The sequence below is a fragment of the Notamacropus eugenii genome, chromosome 1, assembly GCF_028372415.1.
Source record: "Notamacropus eugenii isolate mMacEug1 chromosome 1, mMacEug1.pri_v2, whole genome shotgun sequence".
Lineage (NCBI taxonomy): Eukaryota > Metazoa > Chordata > Mammalia > Diprotodontia > Macropodidae > Notamacropus > Notamacropus eugenii.
In genome coordinates, this window is record NC_092872.1 from 475497266 (window position 1) to 475522535 (window position 25270).

The window sequence follows — 25270 nt, forward strand, 5'->3', positions numbered from 1 at the left end:
TTTTGGATATAATAACTCACTATTTGACAAAAACTGTTGAGAAAACCGGAAAACAGTTTGGCAGAAACTAGGTATACATTGATATCTCACACTGTATACCAGGATAAGGTCAGAAGGGGTACATGATTTAGACATAAGGGGTGATACTATAAGCAAATTAGTTTACTTGTCAGATCTATGGATAAGGGAATAATTTATGACCAAATAAGAGATAAGATAGCATTATGGGATGTAAAATGGATAATTTTGATTACATTAAATTATATTACGTGGCATTAAAATTTTTGCACAAACAAAAGTCAAGATTAGAAGAAAAGCAGAAAACCGGGGGAAAATGTTTCACAGCAAGCTTTATTGATAAAGGCCTCACTTCTCAAATATATAGAGAACTGAGTCAAATTTGTAAAATTTTAAATTTATAAGCCGAATGTATAAATCATTTCCCAACTGATAAATGGTCAAAGAATATGAATAGGCAGCTTTCAGATGAAGAAATCAAAACTATCTATAGTCATATGAAAAAATGCTCTAAAGCACTATTGATTAGAGAAATGCAAATTAAAACAACTCTGAGGTACCACCTCATATCTATCAGACTGGCTAATATGACAGAAAAGGAAGATGACCAAAGTTGGAGAAAATGTGGGAAAATTGGGACACTGATGCATTGTTGGTAGTTCAGACCCGATCCAACCATTCTGGAAAACAATTTTGAACTATGCCCAAAAGACTATAAAACTGTATACACTCTTTGACCCAGCAATAGCATTACCAAGTCTATATCCCAAAGAAATTTTTAAAAGGCAGAGGTGTGAGTGTGGATGGAGGGAGGATGGGAGGTGGGGAAGACCTAAAAGGACTTATATGTATAAAGATAATTTTAGCAGCTCTTTTTGCGATAGTGAAGAATTGGGAATTGAAGGGATACACATCAATTAGGGAATGGCTGAACAAGTTGTGGTATATGATTGTGATGGAATATTATTCTGCTATAGGAAATGACAAGCAGGATGCTTTAAGAAAAACCTGGAAAGATGTATAAGAACTGATGCAAAGTGAAGTGAGCAGAATCAGGAGAATATTATACACCGTAACAGCAATGATCAACTGTGAATGACTTATCTATTCTATGATCTAAGACAATTCCAAAAGATTCATGGTGAAAAATATCATCCATTTCCAGAGAAAGAATTGTTGGGGTCTGAATATAGACAGAATCATACTTTTTAAAAATTTTATTTTTTCTTTTGTTTATCTGTGTTTTCTTTTACAATATGACTAACATGAAAACATTTTGCATGACTACACATGTATAACCAATAATCAAATTGCTTGATGTCTAAGGAAGGAAGGAAGAAGGGAGGGAGCCAATTTAGAATTCAAAATTTTAAAAAAAGAATGTTAAAAATTTTACATGTAATTGAAAAAATAAAAAAAGAAACATTTAATAGGCAATTAGTGATGCAGGACTTAAGCTCAGGGGAGACACTGAGACTGGAGACACACACACATACATGTATGTGTATGCATGCATATATGTATGTGTGTGGATATACATAAACATATGAACACACACATATCTATATTTATATATCTAACTGTGAGTCATAGTCAAAGAGATAATAATTAAACCCATGGGACTTGATGATATCATTAAGAGAGAAAATATAGTGAGAAGAGGAATCAAGATAGACATGGGGAATACTCATGGCTAGGGGGCAGGATATGGTTGATCAGCAGTGGTTAGACAGATGAGAGGAGAACCAGGGGACAGTAATAACCAAAAGACTCAGAGAGGGAAGAATATTCTTTTTTTTTTTTTTTTATTTTGTAATGTTTAACAATCACTGCCATACAATTGCGATTTTATCCCTCCCCACCTACTCTCCACTACCCCCCTCCCTCCCCACGACTGCATACAATTCTGTATAGATTCTACATATACTTTCCTATTGAGTATATTTTCACTATAGTCATGCTATGTAGTCAGACTAAGATAAATGAAAGAAATCGTATAACAAATCAGAACATGATACACAAACACATACACATACACAAACATGATCTGCTACAATATGTGAGTGACTTCCATATTTCTCTCTCTGAGTGTGGCAGGCATTTTGCCTTGAGATCCTCCATTGGGATTTTTTTTTTTTTTGGTAAGAAGTTCTTGTGTTATTACAAAAATCTAAGTCTACCAGAAAAAACTCTCACACACTGTGGTTGTTGCTGTGCATAAAGTTCTCCTGGTTCTGCTCCTTTCACTCAGCATCAGGTCATATAAGTCCTTCCAGGCCTCTCTGAAGTCTTCTTGTTCATCATTTCTTATGGCACAATAGTACTCCATTACATTCATATACCATAATTTATTCAGCCATTCCCCAATTGATGGACATCCCCTTGACTTCCAGTTTTTGGCAACTACATAGAGTGCTGCTATAAATATTTTTGTACATGTGGGACCCTTTCCCATTTTTATGATCTCTTGGGGATATAGTCCTAGTAGCGATATTGCTGGGTCAAAGGGTATGCACATTTTTGTAGCCCTTTGGGCATAGTTCCAAATTGCTCTCCAGAATGGTTGGATGCGCTCGCAGCTCCACCAACAATGAATTAGTGTTCCAACTTTCCCACATCCTCTCCAGCATTTATCATTTTCTTGTTCTGTCATGTTTGCCAATCTTATAGGTGTGATGTGGTACCTCAGAGTTGTTTTGATTTGCATCTCTCTAACCAATAGTGATTTAGAGCATTTTTTCATATGATTATAGATATCTTTAATTTCTTCCTCTGAAAATTGCCTGTTCATATCCTTTGACCATTTATCAATTGGGGAATGACTTGTATGATTATACATTTGGATCAGTTCTCTATAAATTCTAGAAATGAGGCCTTTATCCCCGAGCTTAGCTGTAAAAATTCTTTCCCAATTTACTACATCCCTCCGGATTTTGGTTGCATTGGGTTTGGTTGTGCAAAAACTTCTCAGTTTAATGTAATCAAAGTTATCCATTTTGCATTTCATAATGCATTCTATCTCTCCTTTAGTAAAGAATTCGAGGGAAGAATATTCTGAAGGTTAAGGTGGTCACCAGTTTCACAGACAGCAGACAAGTTGAGAAGGAAGTGGACTGATAAATGAGCATTTGATTTGGCAATTAAGAGATCATTGATAATTCTAGTGATAAGTTTCAGTTGAGTGAAGAGGTCAGAAGCCAGACTGCGAAGGGTTGAGAAGGAAATGAGAAGTGAGGAAGTGAAAGCAACAAGTGTAGACCATCATCTTCTTCCTGTTCTCATTCTTGTTATTCTTGTTCTTCCCTGAGAAATAGAGAGGCAACATAAGACAACAGTTTGAGGGGATGGTTGTGTTGGGACCCCAAATAGGCACATGCCAGGTCCTACCTGAATGAACTCAACCCAAGCCTTCTTTCAGTCAAAGAAAAAGAGCTTATTAAAGATCGGCCATATTGGGTAGACTTTTAAGGAATCTAAGTATTTGTGATGCTTATATTGACAAGCAGGTCAGCATGATTCTGAGCTAGAATGAATCTGAGTGCTTTCATGGAGGCAAGATGGAAAGACTGGGAGGGATTTAGGGGTGGCCAAATGATCTGGGGTGACGGGAGGAGGGGTCCAGGGAGGGTCTTGATGGGAGTGGCAGTAGCTCAGGTGACTAGAGTCTGACTCCTGGAACCAAGAGAATAGGATTAAGGGTGAGAAGCAGCTGATGGCTACCTGGAGATAATACACAATGGAGGGCTAGGCTAGGTTAAGGCATAGTGATAATGGAAGGTTTATGGCCTCAGGAGAATGCCAGATCAAGTGGGAAGATTTAAGGAGAGTTCAAGGGGCCTCCCAGATCTGGTACCCCATCAGCGGGGTCAAGAGAAAAATTTTAAGAATGGCTGCGATGAACATATTTGAAGGCAGGAAGGAGCCAGTAGATAGATTATGCCAAAAGGTGATTATTGAGGTTGCAATTTGCTAGGAGGAAGAGAGGAAATGGTATTGTCAACTTGAGTTCAAGAAAAGACAGCAAATATAGCAAAAGTGAAGTCTTAAATCAGGGGCAAGTGAGTTGCAGCTTGGGTGCCACAAAGCAAGTGTCAGGGTACTCAAGGAGGGGGCTGGGAACAGTGTAGTGGGTATCAGGCAGTAAGGCAGAAGGAATAGGCAAGCTGCAGGTGGGGAGTGAAAATGTCTTGGTCAGCCCCTGGCAATTTATTGGCCTGGGAATGAACTAAGGTCACCTTCAGTCAGTTTGCAACCAACTATATTTGTCAATATCTTGGTCATATATAGAGGGATTGGGAAAGGGGAAGGCATATATAGAGGGGAGGGCAAAAGGTCCTCTTTGTTAGGGAGGCTGAGGGAAAGGAAGAGAGAATGGAAGATGTCAAAATGTTTTGAGATGAAGAGAAAGGGAGAAGGGTGAATTCATGTTGAATGATCTCTGTTTTTACTGTTGAAAGAGAGTGGAAAGAGAGGGCAAAGTATAGAAAGCTTGAAGAGAGGCTTTGGAATAGTTTTCGTGGAGAGTGACATAGGAAATCTTAAACTTTTCCCACTCATGACCCATAGTTTAAAAAGTGCTGAAGAATGGAAGCCTCACTGCCTTGTTGCAGTGAGGACTCAGTTGAAATTAATGTGAATTTATAATATACTTAGTTTATGCGGTTGTGTGACTTCCTCCAGTTCCTTTCAGCATCATGTTGTTGAGGTTTGGGGTGCTGGGGACCCCAAAATACCAACATGCTAGGTCCTGCTCGAATGAATTTGACACAAGCCTTCTTAAAGCCAAAGAAAAGCAAAGTTTATTGAAAAATCACCATACTGGATTGACTCTTAAGGAGCCTAAGCATTTGTAATGCTTATATTGACAAGCAGGCCAGATAGAATTTCAGCTAGACAAAGTTTGAGCTGAATTGAATCTGAGTGCCTTCATGGAGGCGAGATGGAACTTAAATACAGAAAAAGACTGAGGGAAGAATCCAGGTGCAGATAAGCAGTCTGGGCCTCAAGGGATGGTCTTGATAGGGGAGATCAATTTGAAATGTCCAGAGATCTTGATGGAAATGACCAGTACCCTGGGGTGAATACAGATCAAATCTAGGGAGGATCTTGATGGGAGTGCCTGGCAGCCTGAGGAATGGGATTTTGATAGGATCAAGGGTGGGGAGTACAACAGAGACTTGAGCATAGTGATAATGAAAAGTCCTTGGGCCTCCGGAGACTGCAAGATTCAAGGAGAATTCAAGGAGGTTCCCAGAGTCTGCACCCCATCATTGTAGCTGACTATGAGGAGATGGTGCATGCTGGAATTAATCCAGGTCTGAGGTTTGCCAAACAATGAGTGGCAATGAAACAAGGGGTAAAGGATTTAAGAATACAGTTGAATTGGCTAATTGTAGGATAGAGATTAGAGAAGTCAGAACAAAGACAAATGGTCTAAAAAAGAAAGGAGTAGAGGGGTTGGAGTGTAAGATAAAAAGAAGGGTAAAGAATAGGTTAAGGTTGGAATGAGAGGCATAGGGAGAGATAAGAGGTTATGCTCAGATAAAGGAACCTCAGTTTCTGATTAAGCAAGTAGAATACTTGTGGGAAATTATGAGATCTGGGAATGACTATCCTTATGTGTGACTAAGGTGGACTGAAGGAGTATATCATGGGATTCAAGAAGACTGAAAAATTGGGAGATGAGGGTAATTGAGGGTGACAAAATTAATATAACTGTTAATAGAATAACAGAAAATTAATACCAAATACCACTCCCTTAATGATCTTTGTAATGTCAGAATTTCAGTAATGTCTTTATATTTCTACTCTTAAGCTATTTACTTTTGATTAGGTTGAGCAGAACCACACCCTAAATCCCCCTCTCCCTGTACTCCCCAGGGATTTTAACTGGAAAAGGAGCCCAGCTCAGGCTGGGTCTGAGCTTCTGATGTTCTTTCTTCTTTCCTTCCTTTTCTATTTCTTTTTTTTTTTTTTAACAAATTAATTTCTTTTTAGTTTTCAACATTCACTTCCATAAGTTTTAAATTTTCTCTACCTCCTTCCCCTCCCCCCTCACCAAGACTGTGTGCAATCTGATATAGGCTCTACATTTACATTCTTATTAAACATATTTTCACATTTGTCATGTCGTATAGAAGACTTAGAACCAATAGGGGAAACTATGAGAAAGCAAAAACAAAACAAAACAAAAAAAGAGAGCAAATAGTATGCTTTGATCTGCATTTAGACTCCGTATTTCTTTCTCTAGATGTGGATGGCATTTTCCATCATAAATCTTTTGAAATTGTTTTAGATCCTTGCAATGTTGAGAAGAGCTAAGTCTATCAGTCAGTTAACACACAATGTGGCTATTACTGTGTAGAATGTTCTGATTCTGCTCACTTCACTCAGCATCAGTTCATATAAATCTTTCCAGGTTTTTCTGAAGTCAGCCTGCTCAACATTTCTTATAGTGTTCCATTACATTCATATATCACAACTTGTTCAACCATTCCCCAACTGATGGGCATCCCCCCAATTTCCAGTTCTTGGCCACCACAAAAAGAGCTGCTATAAGTATTTTTGTACATTTGGATCCTTTTCCCATTTTTATAATCTCTGGGACACCAGCCTAGAAGTGGTATTGCTGGGTCAAAGGGTATGCACATTTTTGTAGCCCTTTGGGCATAGTTCCAAATTGCTCTGCAGAATGGTTAGATAAGTTCACAATTCTATCAACGATGCATTAGTGTTCCAATTTTCCCATATCTTCTCCAGCATTTATCATTTTTTTCATATTAGCCAATCTGATAGGTGCAATGTGGAGTTGTTTTGATTTGTGTTTCTCTAATCAATCATGATTTAGAGCATTTTTTTCATATGACTATATATAACGTTAATTTCTTCCTCTGAAAACTGCCTGTTCACATCCTTTGATCATTTATCAATTGGGGAATGACTTGTGTTCTTGTAAATTTGACTCAGTTCTCTATATATTTTAAAAATGAGGCCTTTCTCAGGAACACTGGTTGTAAAAATCCTTTCTCAATTTTCTGCTTCCCTACTAATCTTGGTTGCATTGGCTTTGTGTAAAAACTTTTCAATTTAATGTAATCAAAATTATCCATTCTGCATTTTTTAATGTTCTCTTTCTCTTGTTTGGTCATAAATTCCTCTGTTCTCCATAAATCTGACAGGTAGACTATTTCTTGCTCTCCTAATTTGCTTATACACACTATATATAAATTTGCCTTTATATCTAAATCATGTATCCATTTGAACTTTATTTTGTTATATGATGTAAGGCGTTGGTCTATGTCCATTTTCTGCCATACTATTTTCCAGTTTTCCCAGCAGTTTTTGTCAAATAGTGAATGCGTATTCCAGAAGCTGGGGTCTTTGAGTTTATCAAATAATAGATTACTATGATTGTTGACTACTGTATCTCGTATACCTAACCTATTCCACTGATCCACCACTCTATTTCTTAGCTAGCACTAAGTAGTTTTGATGATTGCTCCTTTATAAAACAATTTAACATCTGGTATGGCTAGGCCACCTTCCCTAGCATTTCTTTTTTGATGTGGATACAAATAGTGACTTAAGACTCCGTAAAGGGTATTTTCCCAGGCTCTCTGAAGGGGTTTGAGGCTCATTCCATAGGCCATCCTGTAACTTGAGGGTATCCTAATGCCCTTTCCTCCTTATTTTGAAATACCATGCAACTTGTACAAAAGAATTGCTTTTGTCCTCCTTGTCCTGCGTTCCCTATCCTGTCATTCATCTTCCTCATCCTGAGTCATGACTTTATCTTACAAGCAATCACCTTCTTTACCTTGTTTGTACTTATCCTGTTTCCAGATCTCTAACACTTATTAGAAACCTTAAAAATTATATCATCATTCTACAGGCTATTTAGCTTTTTGCCTGTATAAGTCTGGTTCTTTTCCTCTATCAGTGCCTTTGTTTAGCTCCTTGCTAAATCTCAGGTCCATGTGCTTTTGCATCAATAATGCTCCCAATGGCTACAGAGAAGGTCTAAGTGAATTCTTTTACAACTGAACCAACTCTAACAATTCTAAACCTCATCATTTTCATTAACTCCCTTGACATTCTGGACCTTTTGTTCTTCCAGGTGAATTTTGTTATTTTTTCTAGCTCTATAATTTTTGGTAGTTTGATAGGTATGGCACTGGATAAATTAATTTAGGTAGAACTATCATTTTTATTATATTATCCAGGCCTACCCATGAGCAACTGATATTTTTCCAATTATTTAGATCTGACTTTATTTTGAAATATGAAAAATATTTTGAATTGTGTTCATATAGTTCCTGGGTTTCTTTTGGCAGGTAGAGTCCCAAATATTTTATAATGTCTACAATAACTTTAAATAGAATTTCTCTTTCTATCTCTTGCTGTTGTGCTTTGTTAGCAATATATAGCCTTGCCTCCTTTGGTTAGGATTCATGGCATGAAGGGCAAAACAGCAAGAATGAAGTAGCTTTCCTTGCTTAGATTGCCAAGGGCCACTGGGGTCTCATGACCAGGACTTGCTACCTCATATTCTACCTCTTTGCCCTCTCCTCCTAAAGGTATAAGATGCTTTTGCATGAGTCTTGGAATTGGGAAATCCATTTAACTCTGCACTTGGTGGGACATCCCCCAGGGTAGCAGGTTTGCTACCCTGTTGTCTCCATTAAAGGTGCTTTATTCCTCAACTCCTGACTTTAACTTATTTCAGGACTTAATGAGGAAATATCACTATATATGTTAAAGCCTCTTAGTGTAAGGGCCAAGACTTGGGAATAAGAGAAAGATAGGTAAACCAGGTGCAGAACTCCTTGGGAAAAGGAGGAAGAATCACCTGGGAGCCAGTATACAAAAGCCAATAGGACCTGGATTGGGTAGTATATTTTGATTGAGTAAACTTCAAAAGAGAAGTTCCTGAGGGATGATGGCAAAGGGAGAGCTGATCAAAGAAAAGTGTGGAGGTACAATGGGCTACCCATACTTGTTTCATGGGGAAGGCACATATTGAGATAGGGTAGCTTGTGGAGTCATGGACATCTTATAGACTTGTAATTGCTCAGACTTGGATAGCCAAATGCCACTTATCCCTCTAAGAAGATGTGGGGACTAATAGAACTTACAAGGTCACCTCCAAGCCTGGTCATGCTTATCTCAAGGCTGATGTTGGCTCTACTCAGAAAAGGAAACAAAAGAAGAAAAGGCAGTCAGGGACCTAGCCTTAAGTTTGCATAGCTGAAGACCCTTGTTTGCCAGGAGATTGGAGAGGTAAAGGACCAGAATCTTTCCACCCCTAAGTGGAAATAACTGAGTAAGTAATTGATGCCCTCTGGTGGTTCAAAGGAAGACAGAAAGTCAGTCTTAGAACCAAGCTCTTTTAGGATTGAACTACCATGTGACTGACTAGAAAGAAGTAGGCAGGAAGTTTGTTGTCTCCAGACGACCCAATGCTGAATCATGAGGCTAGGATTTTATCTGGTCATATGCTAATAACCCATGTTACAAACATGGGTTTGTACTTTGATACTTGCTGGCTTCATTGTAAAAGCAGGCATAGAGATGGCAAAAACAAACGAAAACATATGGTTCATAGACCATGCCAAAGCCTTATGCCTACAAACCATGAATATTTTTTTGGAGAAGGGAGTTGGGAAGCTCCAGACTTGATGAGGACCAAATAACACCACAAAAACCCAAAATTAATATTTCAACAGAAAATAAAGGTCTGCTGATTGAGTCATTCTGAATCAACTGTGCACAGAAAGAGCACAGTCTTAATAAGTATATATTGTGTCCACTCTGTTCCAAGCACCATGCTAGATTGAAAAAATATCAGGACATACAAAAGAAACAAGAGCTCTTCTCAAGGAGTTTATATTCTATCAAATAAAATGAGATATGGCACACATCTGAGACCAACCTGCCCTACTGAAAACAAGTTGTTGATGAAAAAAAGAGGTAAACAGAAAAAAGTAAAGGCACTGAACACAACAGAGATTTTAACATTTCTTAAGGAAGTTGAATAGAGGTCATGACTTACCATGACTTACCAATAACTTACTTATTTCTGGACTAAAGGAGTCCTTGATACTCCAGTCAAGGACATCACTGGTTTAGAATATAAAACCACTTGAGGCAGCTAGGAGGTTCAGTGGACAGAGTTTGGACTTGGAGTCCAGTCCTGCCTCAGAGAGTTACTAGATATGTGAACCTGGCCAAATCACTTCTGTTTCCCTAAGTTTCCTCATTTAGAAAATGGGGATTCCTACTTCATGAGGTTTATGAAGAGCAAATCAACTAATATATGCAAAGCACTTGGTAAATCTTAAGATACCATATAAATGATAGCTATTATTAAAGCTATCGTGGAAGATTTGTGTTGGGTATCATCTGACAAAAACATTAAGAGGCCATGAAAGGTTAAATAAGTTCATAGAAAACTTGTCAAAATATCTGATTTAGACAAATGATTTGATCATACATTGATCTGATGATATTCTTGACATTACTTTCCTGCTCATACTCTATCCAGATTATCACGTGCAATTGGATAGATAACCAAGAAAGCTTATCCTTCAGGACATACATCTTTGACAGACAAAACAAACTGACAATCTAGGCCCAGAACTGAAGGTGGGGTAAAGAGGGGCTAGACTGCCTTTTTGATGACCCCCCCAGTCTTTTCTCTGAAATAACTCTCGTCTTTTCAATACCAATATTTTTCTAGTGAAGTTGTATGCCTATGAGGCATGGAATACCACAGTCTCTGAAGAATTGAAGTTGAGGGTCATACAAATTTAACAAAAACAAACCTTTCAGGATACAAAGGACATAAAATCTTTTTTCAATTCATTTTTTAAAAATCTCTTCACTTTTCACCTCCCTACCTTGAAGGGAAAAAAACTTGTAATAAATATGAATAGTCTGAATTGGACATATTGCAAAAATGCCTTGTTTTGCACTACTATCTGTGTCAGGTGAATAGCACATTTTATGATCAGTTTTATGGAATCAAAGTTGATCAACTCTTTCAAAGCTGTTTGTCTTTACAATGTTTACATTATTCTCTGTTCACTTGTACCTTCAGTTCATAAAAGTCTTACTAGCTTTCTCTGAAACAATCCTTCATTATTTCTACCTCTCCCTATTTTGGCTATAAGGCCTCCACCGTGAGATCACTTCCTCCAATTGGTGATTTGTCATGAAATTTCCATTTGAGGAAATTCTAACCTCTAACCTAACTTAGCCCAAGACTCTCTAGATTACTTTTCCACCTTATCCCTGGGCAGGTACCCCACAGTTCTTCCACTCTTTCTTTCAGCTCCCTTTTGTATTGTCTTTCTTGTACTCCTTGAGGGCAGGGACTGGGTTTTTTTTTTTTTGGCTTGTATTTTTATTCCTAGTCTTTAAAACAATGCCTGATATTTAGCAAACACTTAATATTCTCTCTCTCTCTCACAGCATAATAGTATTCCATTGCCTTAATATATCATAATTTGTTTAGTCACTCCTCAAATGATTAGTTTCCAATTCTTTGCCACCACAACAAAAGCTGCTACATTTTTGTACCTAAGTATCCTTTTCCACCATCTTTTGATCTCTTTAGTGTATGCCTAGGAGTGGTGTTGCTGGGCCAGAGGGTATGCAGTTTAGTAACTTTTTGGACATATGTCCAAATTGCTTTCCAGAATGACTACCAATTTATAGCTCTACAATAGTTCATTAACATACCTGCTTTTTTGTAGTTCCTCAAACATTTGTCATTTATCATTCTTTTTGGTCAACTCTGCCAACTGAGGAAAGAGAGAACCTTGTTGTGGCCATCAAGCTACCCTATTAAGCACTTATTATATACCAAGTCTGTTGATATAAACACAAAAGTCTCAGCCCTCAAGCATCAACTTAAGGGATAAAAATATTCAGAGATAAGGACCTACAAGATATATACAAAATAAAATATGTGATGGCTTACGATATACAACTAGGGAAATTTGGAGAGGCATCTTGAAGAGAGTGGTTGGTGTGAATAGATTGCAATATATTAAATGCAAATATACAACTCCTGGTGTAGGAATTCTCTCAGGCAACAGTGATCAAGACCCTCTGATTTAGTGGATAAGTTCTTGGGAATTTACAGAGGCATTTGGAGATTAAATGACTTGCTCAAGCTTAGAAACTAGAGTCAGAGTCAGGATTTAAACTCAGGTCTTCTTGACTTTTAAGCCCTTCCCTCTGTGTACTATATCATGCTGCTTTCCTGCAACATATTACTAATAAAAAATTGTGCAGGAAGAACTATACAAGTGTATGGAATTGGAATGAAATGGTACCCTTCCAGCAAAAAATAGAGGGCTCAGAGAGTACAGATGTGACATCAGACAAGCATCCCTCAGAGGAACCAGCCTTTTGATAGCATCTTTGGTTTAGCTGGCCACCACTCAGCAAAGCCCTATCTGGTAGACAGCAAACTTGTCCTGCTCACTTCAGCAACTCCTGGGAGGCTGGCTTTCCTGGGAAATAATTGGGGAAAGGGGGAGGGAGAAATCAGTACTGCAGTGATAACCCAAAAGGGCAGCACCTGTCATCTGCAATAAAATGTGCCTATGGGAGAATCAAGGAAGACAATACAAACACAAAGTACAGAACAGAAGTGGAGCCATTTCTGCAGAATCTCCTCCAGACAGGTTTTCTGGGGAGAGCTGACTTAGGCTTTATCTGGCTTTATTCGCTTTTGCAAATTTCAGTCAAGTCTTCTCTTTAACTTCAGAACTGCGTGGGTCTTGGAGATCATGGAGTCCAATCTCTTCAATTTAGAACAGAGGAACTAATGCCTAAAGTGGTTATTTGTCTAATGTTTCCTAAAGTTAAGACACAGAATCAGATCTGATTCTGAAGTTGTGTTCTTCCCACTGTGCTCTGATGCCTATCTTTTAAACTATCTAAGGTGGGGAGTACAGAGAGCTTTTGATCTTAGAAAACCCAGATTCCCAAACAGGTAATGGTGGGCAAACCACCTGCTCTCTTTGGTTCAATTTCTTCATCATCATCATGCTTAACATTCACATAATGTTTTAACGTCCTCAAAGCCTTTTACAATCATTTTATTTGATAATCATAACAGCTCCATTTCTAAAGCGTTTGTTTAGGAAGACTTCTTAGAAGTAGGTGATGCAAGTATTACTGTCCTTTTACAGCAGAGGAAACTCAGACTCAGAGTTTAAGTGACTTGTCCAAAGTGGTAGAAATGTAAAGCTCATCTCTCATTTCCTAGGTAAGCGGCCAAGAAGCTCCCGGATGTGCCTCTATTCTATTGAAATCAAAACTACAAATGGCCAGAAGGCTCCGTCAAATCAACTAATTCCTTAGATCAAAATGTGAAATTTAAGGGAAACCATTGTTAGGTTAGGTAGCAAAGTAGAGCATCGGACTGGGAGTCAGAAAGACCTTGAATTTACCTCAGTTTCCTCATCTACTAAATGAGAATAACAATGACACCGATCTCCCAGGGTTGTTACGAGGATCTAACGAGATAACTGTAAGAGCTTCTGCATGGTGCCTAGCACACAGCTGGCTGGTTGTTGTCCTGCATATTCTAAGAGAACCAAAATGACATCACTATGCTAGAGTCAAGTTTCAATGTATACTGACTGGCTGATCAGACCAATTTGAGCTTGGAATGCTCTACCTCGGGTGGGGCACAGGTAGTTCATGTGAACATTTGGGGTAGGTAATCCAAATTTGCACACTCTGCATCTCCTTTGAGCTGTTTGAACTCTGCTTTGCTCATAGAGCACAGTGCCTTTTCTGAGGTGGGCACGCCATGCTGAGCGGTCCTGTGCCAATGTCTTCCATGTCACATAATTCCAAAGTTTGTAAGAGAATGTCCCTCTACTGCTTCAATGTTAGCTAATGTATATCACAACTAAAGGATCCCTGCTGCTATGAACGCCCTCAACTATGGTGCTTTCACAACCCTGGAATCTGGGAGGGCAATCACAGTCATCCCCTGCACAGACCCAATCTGGTTTTGAGGTGAAGTGACTGGGCCAGGGTCACAAATGTAAAAAGCTGCCCAAGTCCCCTGACTCCAAGACCAGCGTCCATGTATGCAACCCAAAGGTCCTTCCCTGGAGTGCACTGGACACTAAAACCGAAACTAGACTTTTAGGGTTACTGCCCCAGACTCCTTCTTCCTGAACTCCACCCCACCCCCCAGCGGTCGGTTTCGCCACACTCAAGATGGCGGCGCGAAGACTACGAGGGCCCTCAAAGGCGGTGCCCGCGCACGCGCAGCAGCACCCTCCCTCCCCGGCCGGGACACAAGATGGCGGCTGAGGCGCTGGGGAGGGCGAGGCGGAGGCGGCCAAACGGGCGGCTAAGGAGAGTGTGTAGTCGTGTCCCCCCGAGTCCGCTCCGGGCAGGTAAGGGCCCCTGGAGGCCGCGGTCCTGCCGCGAGCCGCGCTGGAGTCCGGGGATCCGCGGTCAGGCGACAGTGGCTCCTCCAGGCACTTCCCGCCCGGGGCCGCAGCTCAGCCCGGTCGTTGTCGCCACCGCCGCCGCCATCTTAGGCCCTCGGGCGGGCGGCTGAAGCTGGGAAGGGGAGGCCCAGGAGCCGGGGACCCCGAGGGTGGCGGCCTAGGGGAACCCTATCCCGCCGCTGCCGCCGCCTTCTCCGTCGTCGCCGCCTTTGTGCTGGGCTGCGACTCCCGAGTCTCCTCAGCCCGGGGGCGGGAGCGCGCGGCAGGGCGGGGGGCGGAGCCCAGGAGATGGGGCGGCGTGCGCGCACCCGCCCGCCCTGAACTGGAGAGGGAGGTAGGGAGGGGGACTGAGAGGGAGACGGAGGAGGGGGAGAGCGCGCTCCCGAAATCGCCCCTCCCCTCTCCCTTCCCTTTCTCCCCCCCTGCCCGGCCGGAGCGATCGATGCGCTTGCGCACTCCGCTCGCTCTGGAGCGCCCTCTGGAGGATCTGCAGTGCTCCCTCCGTCCCTCGGCCGCCCACCCCCCTCCTCGGGGATTGCCCGCCCACCTTGCATTGTCAGGCCCCAGGCCCCTCCCTCGGGGTCCCGTGTGTCCCTCCCAGTGTCCTCTCTTACCCTTGGCTCTGCCGCTGCCCGTTCCCCAGCCTCGCCCTGCCCGTGACCTTGTTTTTCTTTTGCCGCCCAGCTGCAGGTCTGACGATGCCCCTGGTACTTTGCCCAAGCCACTGCTGACCTGTCCACCTACCCACCCACCAGTGCCCAACCGTACCTAGCATTGGCCTCTGGCCGCCCCTGGGGGATCCTGCAGTGACTGCGGAGAAGCAGGGGCTGGTGAGGGTCTGGAGGTGCCTTCTTTTCGTGCTAATGCTGCAGACCCCAGAGGGTGAGAGAGAGGTGGAGCGCCCCCAGTCCGCCGGCCCCAGCCCCCGGAGTGCAGTTGTGGGGTAGCACAGGTCCTGTCTGCATCCTGTGGCCGGAGTGACCCTTCCCCCACGTTTTACTGTGTAGACACAGCACCTGAGGGATGGGTGAGCCTAGATCGCTCACCTGACTCCAAGTGACACTACCTTTCTCTAGCTTATTAGTTAAGCACAGAACATGTCCCATTTTAGAGAATGAAAGAATGATGTCTCCTGAACTCCACTTGTGCTACACACTGTGTGCCCTACTCCTATTTTTGTATAAAAACTAAGTAAATTAGCTGAAAGAGTTAAGTATAGACTTCTGTCTTGTGCCTCCTTATGTTGAACATTAGAGTAGTGTGATAGGATGGTATTAAGGCCAGGAATGTGTTCTCTGTTCTCTAGCAGGGGTGGTCCCGAGGTTTTCTGGAAATAGCTTTTATATTATAGTAGAGAATTTCTAACTTTCCGAATTCTGCATGGAAAGGATGAAAATGGAGTGGGCCTTTTTGGTTCTGACTTGATCACTGTGTGATAGGTCTCATGCTGTTGCTGAGAGATGGCCAATGAGAACCACGGCAGTCCTAGAGAGGAAGCATCTTTGTTGAGTCACTCCCCAGGCACCTCTAATCAAAGCCAGCCTAGTTCCCCCAAGCCCATCCGACTGGTACAAGACCTTCCAGGTATTAGAGGGGAACAGTGAAGGAATATAAAATAGAGGTTCTGGGGGGAACTTCTTGGTTCGTATTCCATGTGAGATTGTGCTACCAAGTAAAATTCCAATTTCTTTGCCTACCATTCAAGGATTCTATAATCCAGTACCACCCTTCCTTTCCAGCTGTATTTCACTTCTTACTTTGATGCATTTTATGTTCCAACAAAACTGGACTAGTCTGTCCTTTTGACTATGCCATGGCCTTTCCTCTTTACATCCCTTTGGTCAGTCCCCTTCTCTATAGTCTTTACCTCTTAAATTTATCCTTTAATGCCCAACTCAGATGCCACCTTCTCCAGAGAACTTCTGATTTCCTCATTGGGTAACAACTTCTCACCTTCAGTCTCACAGTCCTTTACTCACTTATCTAGTACATTTATTGCTCGTTATTGCATATGACACAAATTTCTGTTTTTGTCTTAATTCCTCTATGAGACTGTAGTCATAGGTTGGGACTCTGTTGAGTCTAAACTTTGTATTTCTCCCAGCACATAGCTGACATTTAGTAAATGCCTGTTACATGGAATTGCTGGATTGCCTTGTTTCTGGCTTTGGTTTTCAGATGAACTGGTACAGGCTGGCTGGGAGAAGTGTTGGAGCAGACGAGAAAATCGCCCTTACTACTTCAATCGCTTCACCAACCAGTCACTGTGGGAGATGCCAGTCCTGGGTCAGCATGATGTCATTGTAAGTGTCTTGTGTAGGACTGTGGTGGACCAACACAGGTGTCCAAGAAGAGTAGAGGTTGTTGGTGTCCTCCTTTGGGGGAGATGTCCTTTCTCACTTGGCTTGGACAGGCTGGTTAACATAGTACTTCTGACATTGCCAAGGGTATGCTGCTTGAGGGTGGACTTGCTGTTTGGTATTCTGAGGGTGGGAGATGGGTCTGGGACAGGGCTATATAATTGGCTCTGCATAATCTGGGAGTCAGTATTGCCAGTTATAACTCTGCTGGTCTGGCCCCCACCTCCAGTCGGACCCTTTGGGGCTGAATGCGGCTCCGATGCCCCCAGACGCTGGAGTGGTGGAAACACCAGTGGAGAACAAGCCCAGGAAAAGGAGGCTTTCAGAGGAGCAGCCCAGTGGCAACGTCGTAAAGAAGCCCAAGGTGTGTGTCCTGCTATTGAGAACACCCTGGAATAAGGTCAGATGGGCCTGAAGATGTGCATGTAATCAAGAGGCCTAGACAAGGAAGCAGAGGACCCAAATCTGAACTTGACTTTGACACTTACTGAACCATGTGGCAAGTTCTATAACATGTTGTAATGGGAAAAGTGCTAAATTTGGGGTTAGAAGGTTTGGGTTCAAATCTCAGCTCAGCACTTTTACTCTCTCTGAACCTGAGCACATCATTTCTTCTCTCTTGGCCTCAGTTTTTCTCATCTGTAAAAGGAGGGCTTCTGTTAAATTGTCTCTAAATTCTCTTTGATCTCTGAGCCCTAAATTCTCTGATCTTCATCCCTTCTGTAACAGACGGATAATAATTCTTGTTAACTCCCTCACAGCACTGTTGTGAGGATCAAGTGATATAAAGTATTTGAAGACCTTTGGTAAAGTGTTGTAATCCTGTGAAGTATTATCAGCAGGACTTAGTCAAGAGATTTGATTGGTGTATTGAGGAAAGGAAAAGTGGCCCTATCATTCTATAGGCATCCAAGTTCACATATACCTTATTACCAGGACCTTCATGGGCTTGGCAAGTATCATGACTTTTTATTATTCCTCCCTTCAGGTTGAAGTTCCGGGGACTCCTTCTGCCCAGTCTGTACCCAGTTCCCCTAGTGTTCCTGGAACACCAACTATGAAGATATGGGGCACATCCCCTGAAGACAAACAGCAGGCAGCTCTCCTTCGGCCAACCGAGTAAGTCCTGCTCGTAGGCTTCCTCAGGCCCTTTTCACCTTAGTGTGGCTACTGCGGGCCAGGAGGGAGCAGCTGACTTACTGGTTGACTCTTCTGGGATTGATTCAGAGGCTGTTGGTGTTTACTGGGGTGGGTGGTTCTCTTGGAAATGTGGAGAAAGAGAGCTCCTCTTCCCCTTACTTTCTTTACTGGCTGCTGTCTGTATCCTAAGGGTGTACTGGGACCTGGACATCCAGACAAATGCAGTGATCAAGCAGCGGGGGCCGTCTGAGGTCCTGCCCCCACACCCTGAGGTGGAGCTGCTCCGCTCCCAGCTCATTCTAAAGCTTCGCCAACATTACCGGGAGCTGTGCCAGCAGCGTGAAGGTAAGGCTGGGTGGCTGAGCCTCTCCTTTACTTATGTGTCTTTTCCCAGCCTGTCTTTATTGCCTTTGCCTTCCTTTCCTCCCCTCTGCCTTTGGAAGAAGCCTGTGTTGGAGCTGAGCACTTTAGTTATCAAGATCAGTTACATGCAGGGCCTTTCCCCACTGACCTCCAGCTTTAAATCGAGATAAAATCCAGCGTGCTTCAAGTTGGATGGAGCAGTCACCCTCTTTGTTACTGTTGCTGTCCCTAGAGATGTAGCATGGTAGAAGTGAAAGGAGCACTGGATTTGGAAGCCCAGGATGTGATTTCAAATCTCAGTCTAATCACTAACTGTATTATCTGGGACAGGTCATTTAACTTGTCGAAGTTTCATTTTCCTCATCTGTAAAATGAGGTGACTAGATTTCCTCAAAGATCCCTTCTGGTTCCTTATCCATGATCCTATGCTTTCCTTTATGGGTCGCTTCTGGGACTATCCAGAATGTCCAAGGTCTTGTATTCCTTTTCATTCCCCAATCTCCTCTTGGGATTGCTCATATTGGCCTCTCTTTCAGGCATCGAGCCCCCGAGGGAGTCCTTTAATCGATGGATGCTTGAGCGCAAGGTGGTGGATAAAGGGCCTGACCCTTTGTTGCCAAGCAACTGTGAGCCAGTTGTGTCTCCTTCCATGTTTCGAGAAATCATGAATGACATTCCCATCAGGTACTCCTCTATTTGATCCAGTTGGGCTATGTTCCTCTCCTAGGGCAGAGGCTACTACTCCCTTTAGGAATAACCTGATGTTGAGGTCCCTGATATCAGGCCACTGCTTTTTGACCCAGGTTATCCCGAATCAAGTTCCGGGAAGAAGCCAAGCGGTTGCTCTTCAAATATGCAGAAGCTGCCAAACGACTTATTGAGTCCAGGTTAGGAACTTCCCCTTTCCAGACCATCAAACCATAAATACTTCTACAGAGAAAATTCTCCACAAGTAAAGTGGGTGGTGGGGTGGTAAGAGTCTTCAGAGCCCATGCTGTACATTACTCTTTTACACTCAGTAGGTTCTGTAATGTTTGGGGGTGCTGACAGGGATATCAGGAGCCAAGGCTGAGGGGGCATGGTTAAGTGGCTGGGCAGAGAGGGATCCTGTAGAAAGTGTTGTCCGGGAATACCCAGGGAGGCCAGAGCTCCTGGTTCTCTCTGAGAAACTTCATCACAGACTCAGAGAGGTAGCCCCTTCCTTAGCTCCTGAGCCAGCACTGGGCTAAGAGTCAGGATGTCTGAGTTTGAGTCTGCTCTTCTGTTCATATGAACTCTACTTAGGCATTCACTTACTCTTTCTGAGCCTCAAGTGTTTTTTGAAACAGAGATAATATTTATGTTACCTACTTCCTTTCTAAATCTTAAATTATTGTAGAAATATGAATAGGGCTGTTGGTTGATACAAGGCTTGTGAGGGTGGGATATATGTTGGGGTGGGGAGAGGAGGAGGGCCAGTGGAACCAGTGCCTCCCACTTGGCCTGGTCATGGTACCTGAGGGCACTGATGTGCTGCCCTTCGCTGTAGGAGTGCATCCCCAGATAGCAGGAAGGTAGTGAAGTGGAATGTGGAAGATACTTTCAGCTGGTTACGGAAGGACCACTCAGCTTCCAAGGATGACTATATGGTGAGTGCTGGCCACTCTTCTGGGCCTTGGAAAGGAGGGTTGAGAGGGTTGGGGGCTCCCCAGGGTAGGTGGGGCTGTATCTACAGGGCATGTCTGCTGCAGGACCGTCTGGAGCACTTAAGAAAGCAGTGTGGCCCCCATGTGTCAGCTGCGGCAAAAGACTCAGTGGAGGGTATATGTAGCAAGATCTACCACATTTCCCTGGAGTACGTCAAACGAATCCGGGAGAAGCATCTTGCCATCCTCAAGGAGAACAACATCCCGGGTATGGGGGTGACCATCAGGGAAGATGGTTGGGGAGCTTTTGGGTGGAGGATGGACTCTAAGAATCCCTCTGGCATCATGAACTAGTTCTGGGAGGAAGGAATAATTGTGATCATGGAAACACTGACTAGGCCTTGTTGCCTTTTGGGTAGAGGGTCTGCAGCTCCATGACTTGCAGTTCTTCTCAGTTCATCGCAGGGAGAGGAGAGGAAAGTACATTGTATGTTAGGATTATGGGACTTTGGAGATGGAAAGAACCTTAGAGGTTACCTAGTACAATCCCATGTTTGTATGGATGTAGAAACTGAGAACCAGAGGTTGTGACTTGCCCAAGGTAATAGGAACTAAGTGGAAGAACCTGGGTTTGAACCCAGGTTAAAAGAGGTAGGGGCTTGGCAAAGGGGTGGCACATGTTAACTCCTCCTGCTAGTTGATGGGGACCCCAGCATTGAAGCATCGGTGCCATCTTTCTTCATCTCCACGTGAGGCATTCCAGGGAACATCGCATGGGGTGGTTACCTCAAGGAGGCAGTCCACAGGAGCTAAGGAGCTGACCCGAGCAGATCTGAGAGAGCCAGGTGCATACATAAGGAACCACTGTAATGAGACAGATGACTAAGAGCCATCGACTAAATTAAGACTCAGTTGTTGTTTTATGGATAAGTGGCTTACAAATACCCCTTTCACCAAAGCAAATCCTGTGGGACTGGCTCCCCATTCAGACTAATCTTTGGTGCTTTCTTATTTTCTAACTTTGGTGTGTTTATTCTAACTTAAATTATCTGTATCTCCATGGAGTCTGGACTCAGGGGGCTCTGCAGCACACAGTATATAAGCTGGTGTTCTGGAAGGGGTGCCAGACTTGTAATCAAGAGTCCTCAGTTCAGGTCAGGCCCCTGGTATTTACTTGCTTGATGACTTTGGAGACGTCACAGATTCTCAGAGTCTCACTTTCCTTTTTTGCAAAATGAGGATACTGTAATAATGTTGCATTAACAACTTAGCAGACTTGTGAGGAAAAGTCTTGGTAAGCCTGAAAGTGCTATATAAGTAGTTGTTATTATTGCTGTTATAATAATGATAATATAATTATGACCTAGGTCTGCAACCCCCTAGGTATAGCTCTGCCTGCCCCCTGCCAGTGTTCCTCAGTAAGTCCCCTCCAGGTGCTCCCTGACCTGAGTTGAGCATGGGCTGGAGTGGAGCAGGGTGGGGCCGCCCCAGGCCAGGGCCCTCACCTCGCCCACTTTCCTCAGAGGAGGCAGAGGCAGCAGAAGTGGAGCAGCGACTTGTCTATTGCTACCCGGTACGGCTGGCCGTGCCCTCACCTCCCCTGCCTAGTGTGGAGATGCACATGGAGAACAACGTGGCCTGCGTGCGCTACAAGGGGGAGATGGTCAAAGTCAGTCGTAACTTCTTCAGCAAACTGGTGAGAGCAGAAGCATCAAGCTTTAGTGGTGGGATGTAGGAGCTAAGTCGGAAAGGAAGTTTGGAGGGAATTTAGCTGTCTGCCTAAGTCAAGACAGCACAACTCTCCATTCAAAGGACTTGATTGGGAAACCTCACAAAGTTATGGGGAGGCATTAAGATACAGTGGAGCCTTTGGACTTGGAACAAAAAAAACTGGGGCTCAAACCCAAGCCTCAGCACTAATGTCCATTAATTGGTGACTTTAGCCAAGTCATTTAACTGTTTTTGAACCTTATGTATAGCTTCTTCATCTCTAAAATGGGGATAATGCCTACACAGTATACCTTCTCTCTTCACATGGTTATTTTGAGAGGGCTTTGTAAACCTTAAAGTATCATGTAAGTGCAAATTATTATTTTATACCTTTAATGTCCTTCTGTAAACGTACGTAGTATAGTTAGGTACGGTGTATTTCCCTTAGTAGACTGGAAAATTCACATGGGCAAGAACCCAGACAGATTAGAGTGTTAGACTGTGTCTCTGTCCTCAGCACACCACCACACCACCCCAAAGGGGCTGAATATAGCTATTGAATTGTTGATCTGGAAGGATCTCCTTCCTGTGAAAAAGGAACCCCCAGGAGCTCTCTGCTAATGCCCACCTCTCTGTCTTCTGACAGTGGCTCCTCTATCGCTACAGCTGCATCGATGATTCAGCTTTTGAGAGATTCCTACCCCGGGTCTGGTGTCTTCTCCGACGTTATCAGGTATAGAGTATAGGGTACATCTGTGGTGTGCTGAGTCATTCTAAGCTAACAGCTGCTGGAAAGTGGGATGGGGGTTTCTGAGGAGGAGGTATGACTAACCTTTAAGAATGGGATGAGGCCAAGAGTGGGGAGGAAGAAAGGTGGTGATCCCTCCCTCCTGGTGATTCTGACTTTCTTGGCTTCTCCTGCAGATGATGTTCGGGGTGGGACTATATGAGGGGACAGGCCTGCAGGGTTCACTCCCAGTACACGTCTTCGAAGCTCTGCACAGACTCTTTGGCGTCAGCTTTGAATGTTTTGCCTCCCCCCTCAACTGCTACTTCCGTCAGTACTGCTCTGCCTTCCCAGACACCGATGGCTACTTTGGTTCCCGAGGGTGAGGTCCTGGCTGTTGGTGTGCAGTGGCTAGGCTATACATAGCTCTGAATCAGAGGGGCTGGCTTTTAACTGTTAGTACTGAGTCTTCTAGCTTTCCTCAGAGGGGGGTTTCTTTGGTCTAGTTGTTGTTGAAGAGGAATCTTATCAAACCTGCTTCATGGATGGGCATGATGTTCCTTTAATACGTTAAGTGTCTGCTGCCCATCAGATCTTTTACTATGTTCCTCACAATTCTCAGTTTTCTTGGGGAGATAATAACCAAATGATAAATTAGTGCCAAGTAACTTCCCTTCTCGCTAAGAAATGAGGTGACTGAATCTAAGTGTTGGACAAAGATCATACCAACGGAAGTAGTTTGGGAGGGTGATTATTTCTCCAGCCCTCTTATAACAGCCATCTCCCCTATGATACCTGCCACATTAGATACATACATAGGTGGTGCCCACTCTTGGTAGGTTGATTAACTTCTGATAGGCCTCCCTCCCCTGCTCTTAGGCCTTGTCTGGACTTCTGCCCACTGAGTGGCTCCTTTGAGGCAAACCCTCCATTCTGTGAGGAGCTGATGGACGCTATGGTGTCTCACTTTGAGGTTTGTGACCCTCATGGGTGGGCTGAGGGGCTGGGGGAAGCATGTTCGTGAGCCATGCAGGAGTGTCAGCATCACTTCCCCCATTGGTGCTTTGCAGAAGCTGTTGGAGAGCTCCCCAGAACCCCTGTCCTTCATTGTTTTCATCCCGGAGTGGCGGGATCCCCCAACACCAGCACTAACCCGAATGGAGCGGAGCCGTTTTAAGCGCCACCAGCTGGTGCTGCCTGCCTTTGACCACGAGTATCGAAGTGGCTCCCAACACATCTGCAAGAAGTGGGTGCATTTTGTAGGGGCTGGGGCAGGGGGAAGGGCCAGCACTGTGAGATGCAGGGTCAGAAGACCCAGAGCAGCTGGAACTGAGTGGCCCATTTGCCTTCCAGGGAAGAGCTCTACTATAAGGCAGTCCATAATACGGCTGTGCTGTTCCTGCAGAACGATCCTGGCTTTGCCAAGTGGGAGCCGACGCCAGCAAGGCTGCAGGAGCTGACCACAGCCTACCGGCAGTCTGGCCGAAGTCATGGCTCTGGTTCAGGGAGCACTTCCTCTTCCTCTGAGGCCAAGGACCGTGACTCTGGCCGGGAGCAGAGCACCAGCCGAGAGTCAAATCCTACTTAGTAGGCAGTGGAAAAGAGGGCTGTTGAGCTGTGGGGGTTCAGGCCTTTCTTCCTTACCTGATCCTAGCCCTAGCCCCTGGAACAAGATACCATCGTCCTTTATGGGGCAGCAGAAGGGTCAAGGCTGCCACTGACATAGGAAGAATGTGGTCCTCTGTGGCTCTCTTCACACACATATCCTTCTCCCCATTTCCTTAAAACCTCATGCTCACTCCATGCCCCTTGTGAATAGTCCCACATCCTCCCTGTCCTGTCGCTAACGCTGTTTCACATGTAAAAGAAAATACAGAAAAGCCCCAAGACTGTGTGAGGGTTCTGGAAGGAGGAGGGGGCTTCCCAGGCCCCCTTCCTGGGAGCCCATGGCCAGGCCCAATCATGGTTGCTGCCTTTTCCTATGCCACTTCATACCGGTGAGGTGTTCTCACTGCACACACGACATTGTCCCTTTTTTCTCTTATACATCCACTAGCTGCAGGTCAAGGAGATATGGGAGTCCTCAGGGCCTTTGGTGTGTTTTAGTAAACAAGCCCTAGGCCCAGTGGTCCTGGCTTTTAAGGCCCTGTGTTCTCAGGGACATAGGGATTCATACAACTCCCTGACCAGCCTTGGAGTGAGCCTCATGGGCAGGGGACAGAAACCAAATCAGGCCAGGAACCAGATTCATCTTCCTCTTGGGTTCTTCCTTGCAAGGGTTTTTAGTAGGCCAGGTTATATAAGAGCTAACAGGCCCTGTCTGGTCTTCAATTGATCTGAGTAGTCTTACCCATTGTGTATAGGGACCTTTGAATGAGCCTACCCTATGCCACCCAAAACTTGTCAATTAGGGTTCCTTAGGCCTGTGGATTATCAACTTCTTCTGGTGTCCCCAAGGACAAACTGGCAGGAGTTCGAGAAAGCCTTTATAGGGCAAAGGGACCATAGTCTAGAAATGCATGATTCTAGAATTCAAAAGTAATTCAGTAATAATCTTACTTCAACTTGAGCATGACAACAAGCTCTGATACTACCTGTGATCTTATGCAAGTCACTTCTCTCTCGGAGCCTAATTTTCCTCATCTGTAAAGTGAGGGGGGTTGGGTGAGATGATCTCTAAGGTCTTTTAAAGCTCTGTCTTTGTGACTGAATTTCTGTAAAATGATACCTTCCCCAATCCCAAAGCTAATTCTGCTTTAATGTTGAGCGCCACCAGCAGGGAGGTCCTGAGCTGCTATTCTGTCAACAAAGGGCTGACCACCAGGATCTCTACCCACC

The 25270-nt window shown here is 43.8% G+C and overlaps 1 protein-coding gene across 3 annotated transcripts; it reads left to right on the plus strand.

Moving 5' to 3' along the window:
- Nucleotides 1-14312: 14312 nt before the first annotated feature.
- Nucleotides 14313-25169, plus strand: PCIF1 (phosphorylated CTD interacting factor 1). 3 transcript variants are annotated; one of them, XM_072632368.1, is made up of 17 exons: nt 14313-14450; nt 15192-15389; nt 15947-16091; nt 16686-16810; nt 17097-17231; nt 17856-17986; nt 18198-18352; nt 18907-19054; nt 19174-19257; nt 19899-19998; nt 20101-20263; nt 21519-21691; nt 22352-22438; nt 22630-22814; nt 23312-23405; nt 23503-23678; nt 23786-25169. In XM_072632368.1, the coding sequence occupies exons 3-17, from the start codon at nt 15968-15970 to the stop codon at nt 24018-24020; spliced, it is 2115 nt and encodes a 704-aa protein (XP_072488469.1). In that variant the 5' UTR covers nt 14313-14450; nt 15192-15389; nt 15947-15967; the 3' UTR covers nt 24021-25169. The 3 variants fall into 3 exon arrangements, with proteins under 3 accessions (XP_072488469.1, XP_072488471.1, XP_072488470.1); XM_072632370.1 differs by having other exon boundaries at nt 15192-15337; XM_072632369.1 differs by lacking the exons at nt 14313-14450; nt 15192-15389 and adding an exon at nt 15437-15459.
- Nucleotides 25170-25270: the final 101 nt, after the last annotated feature.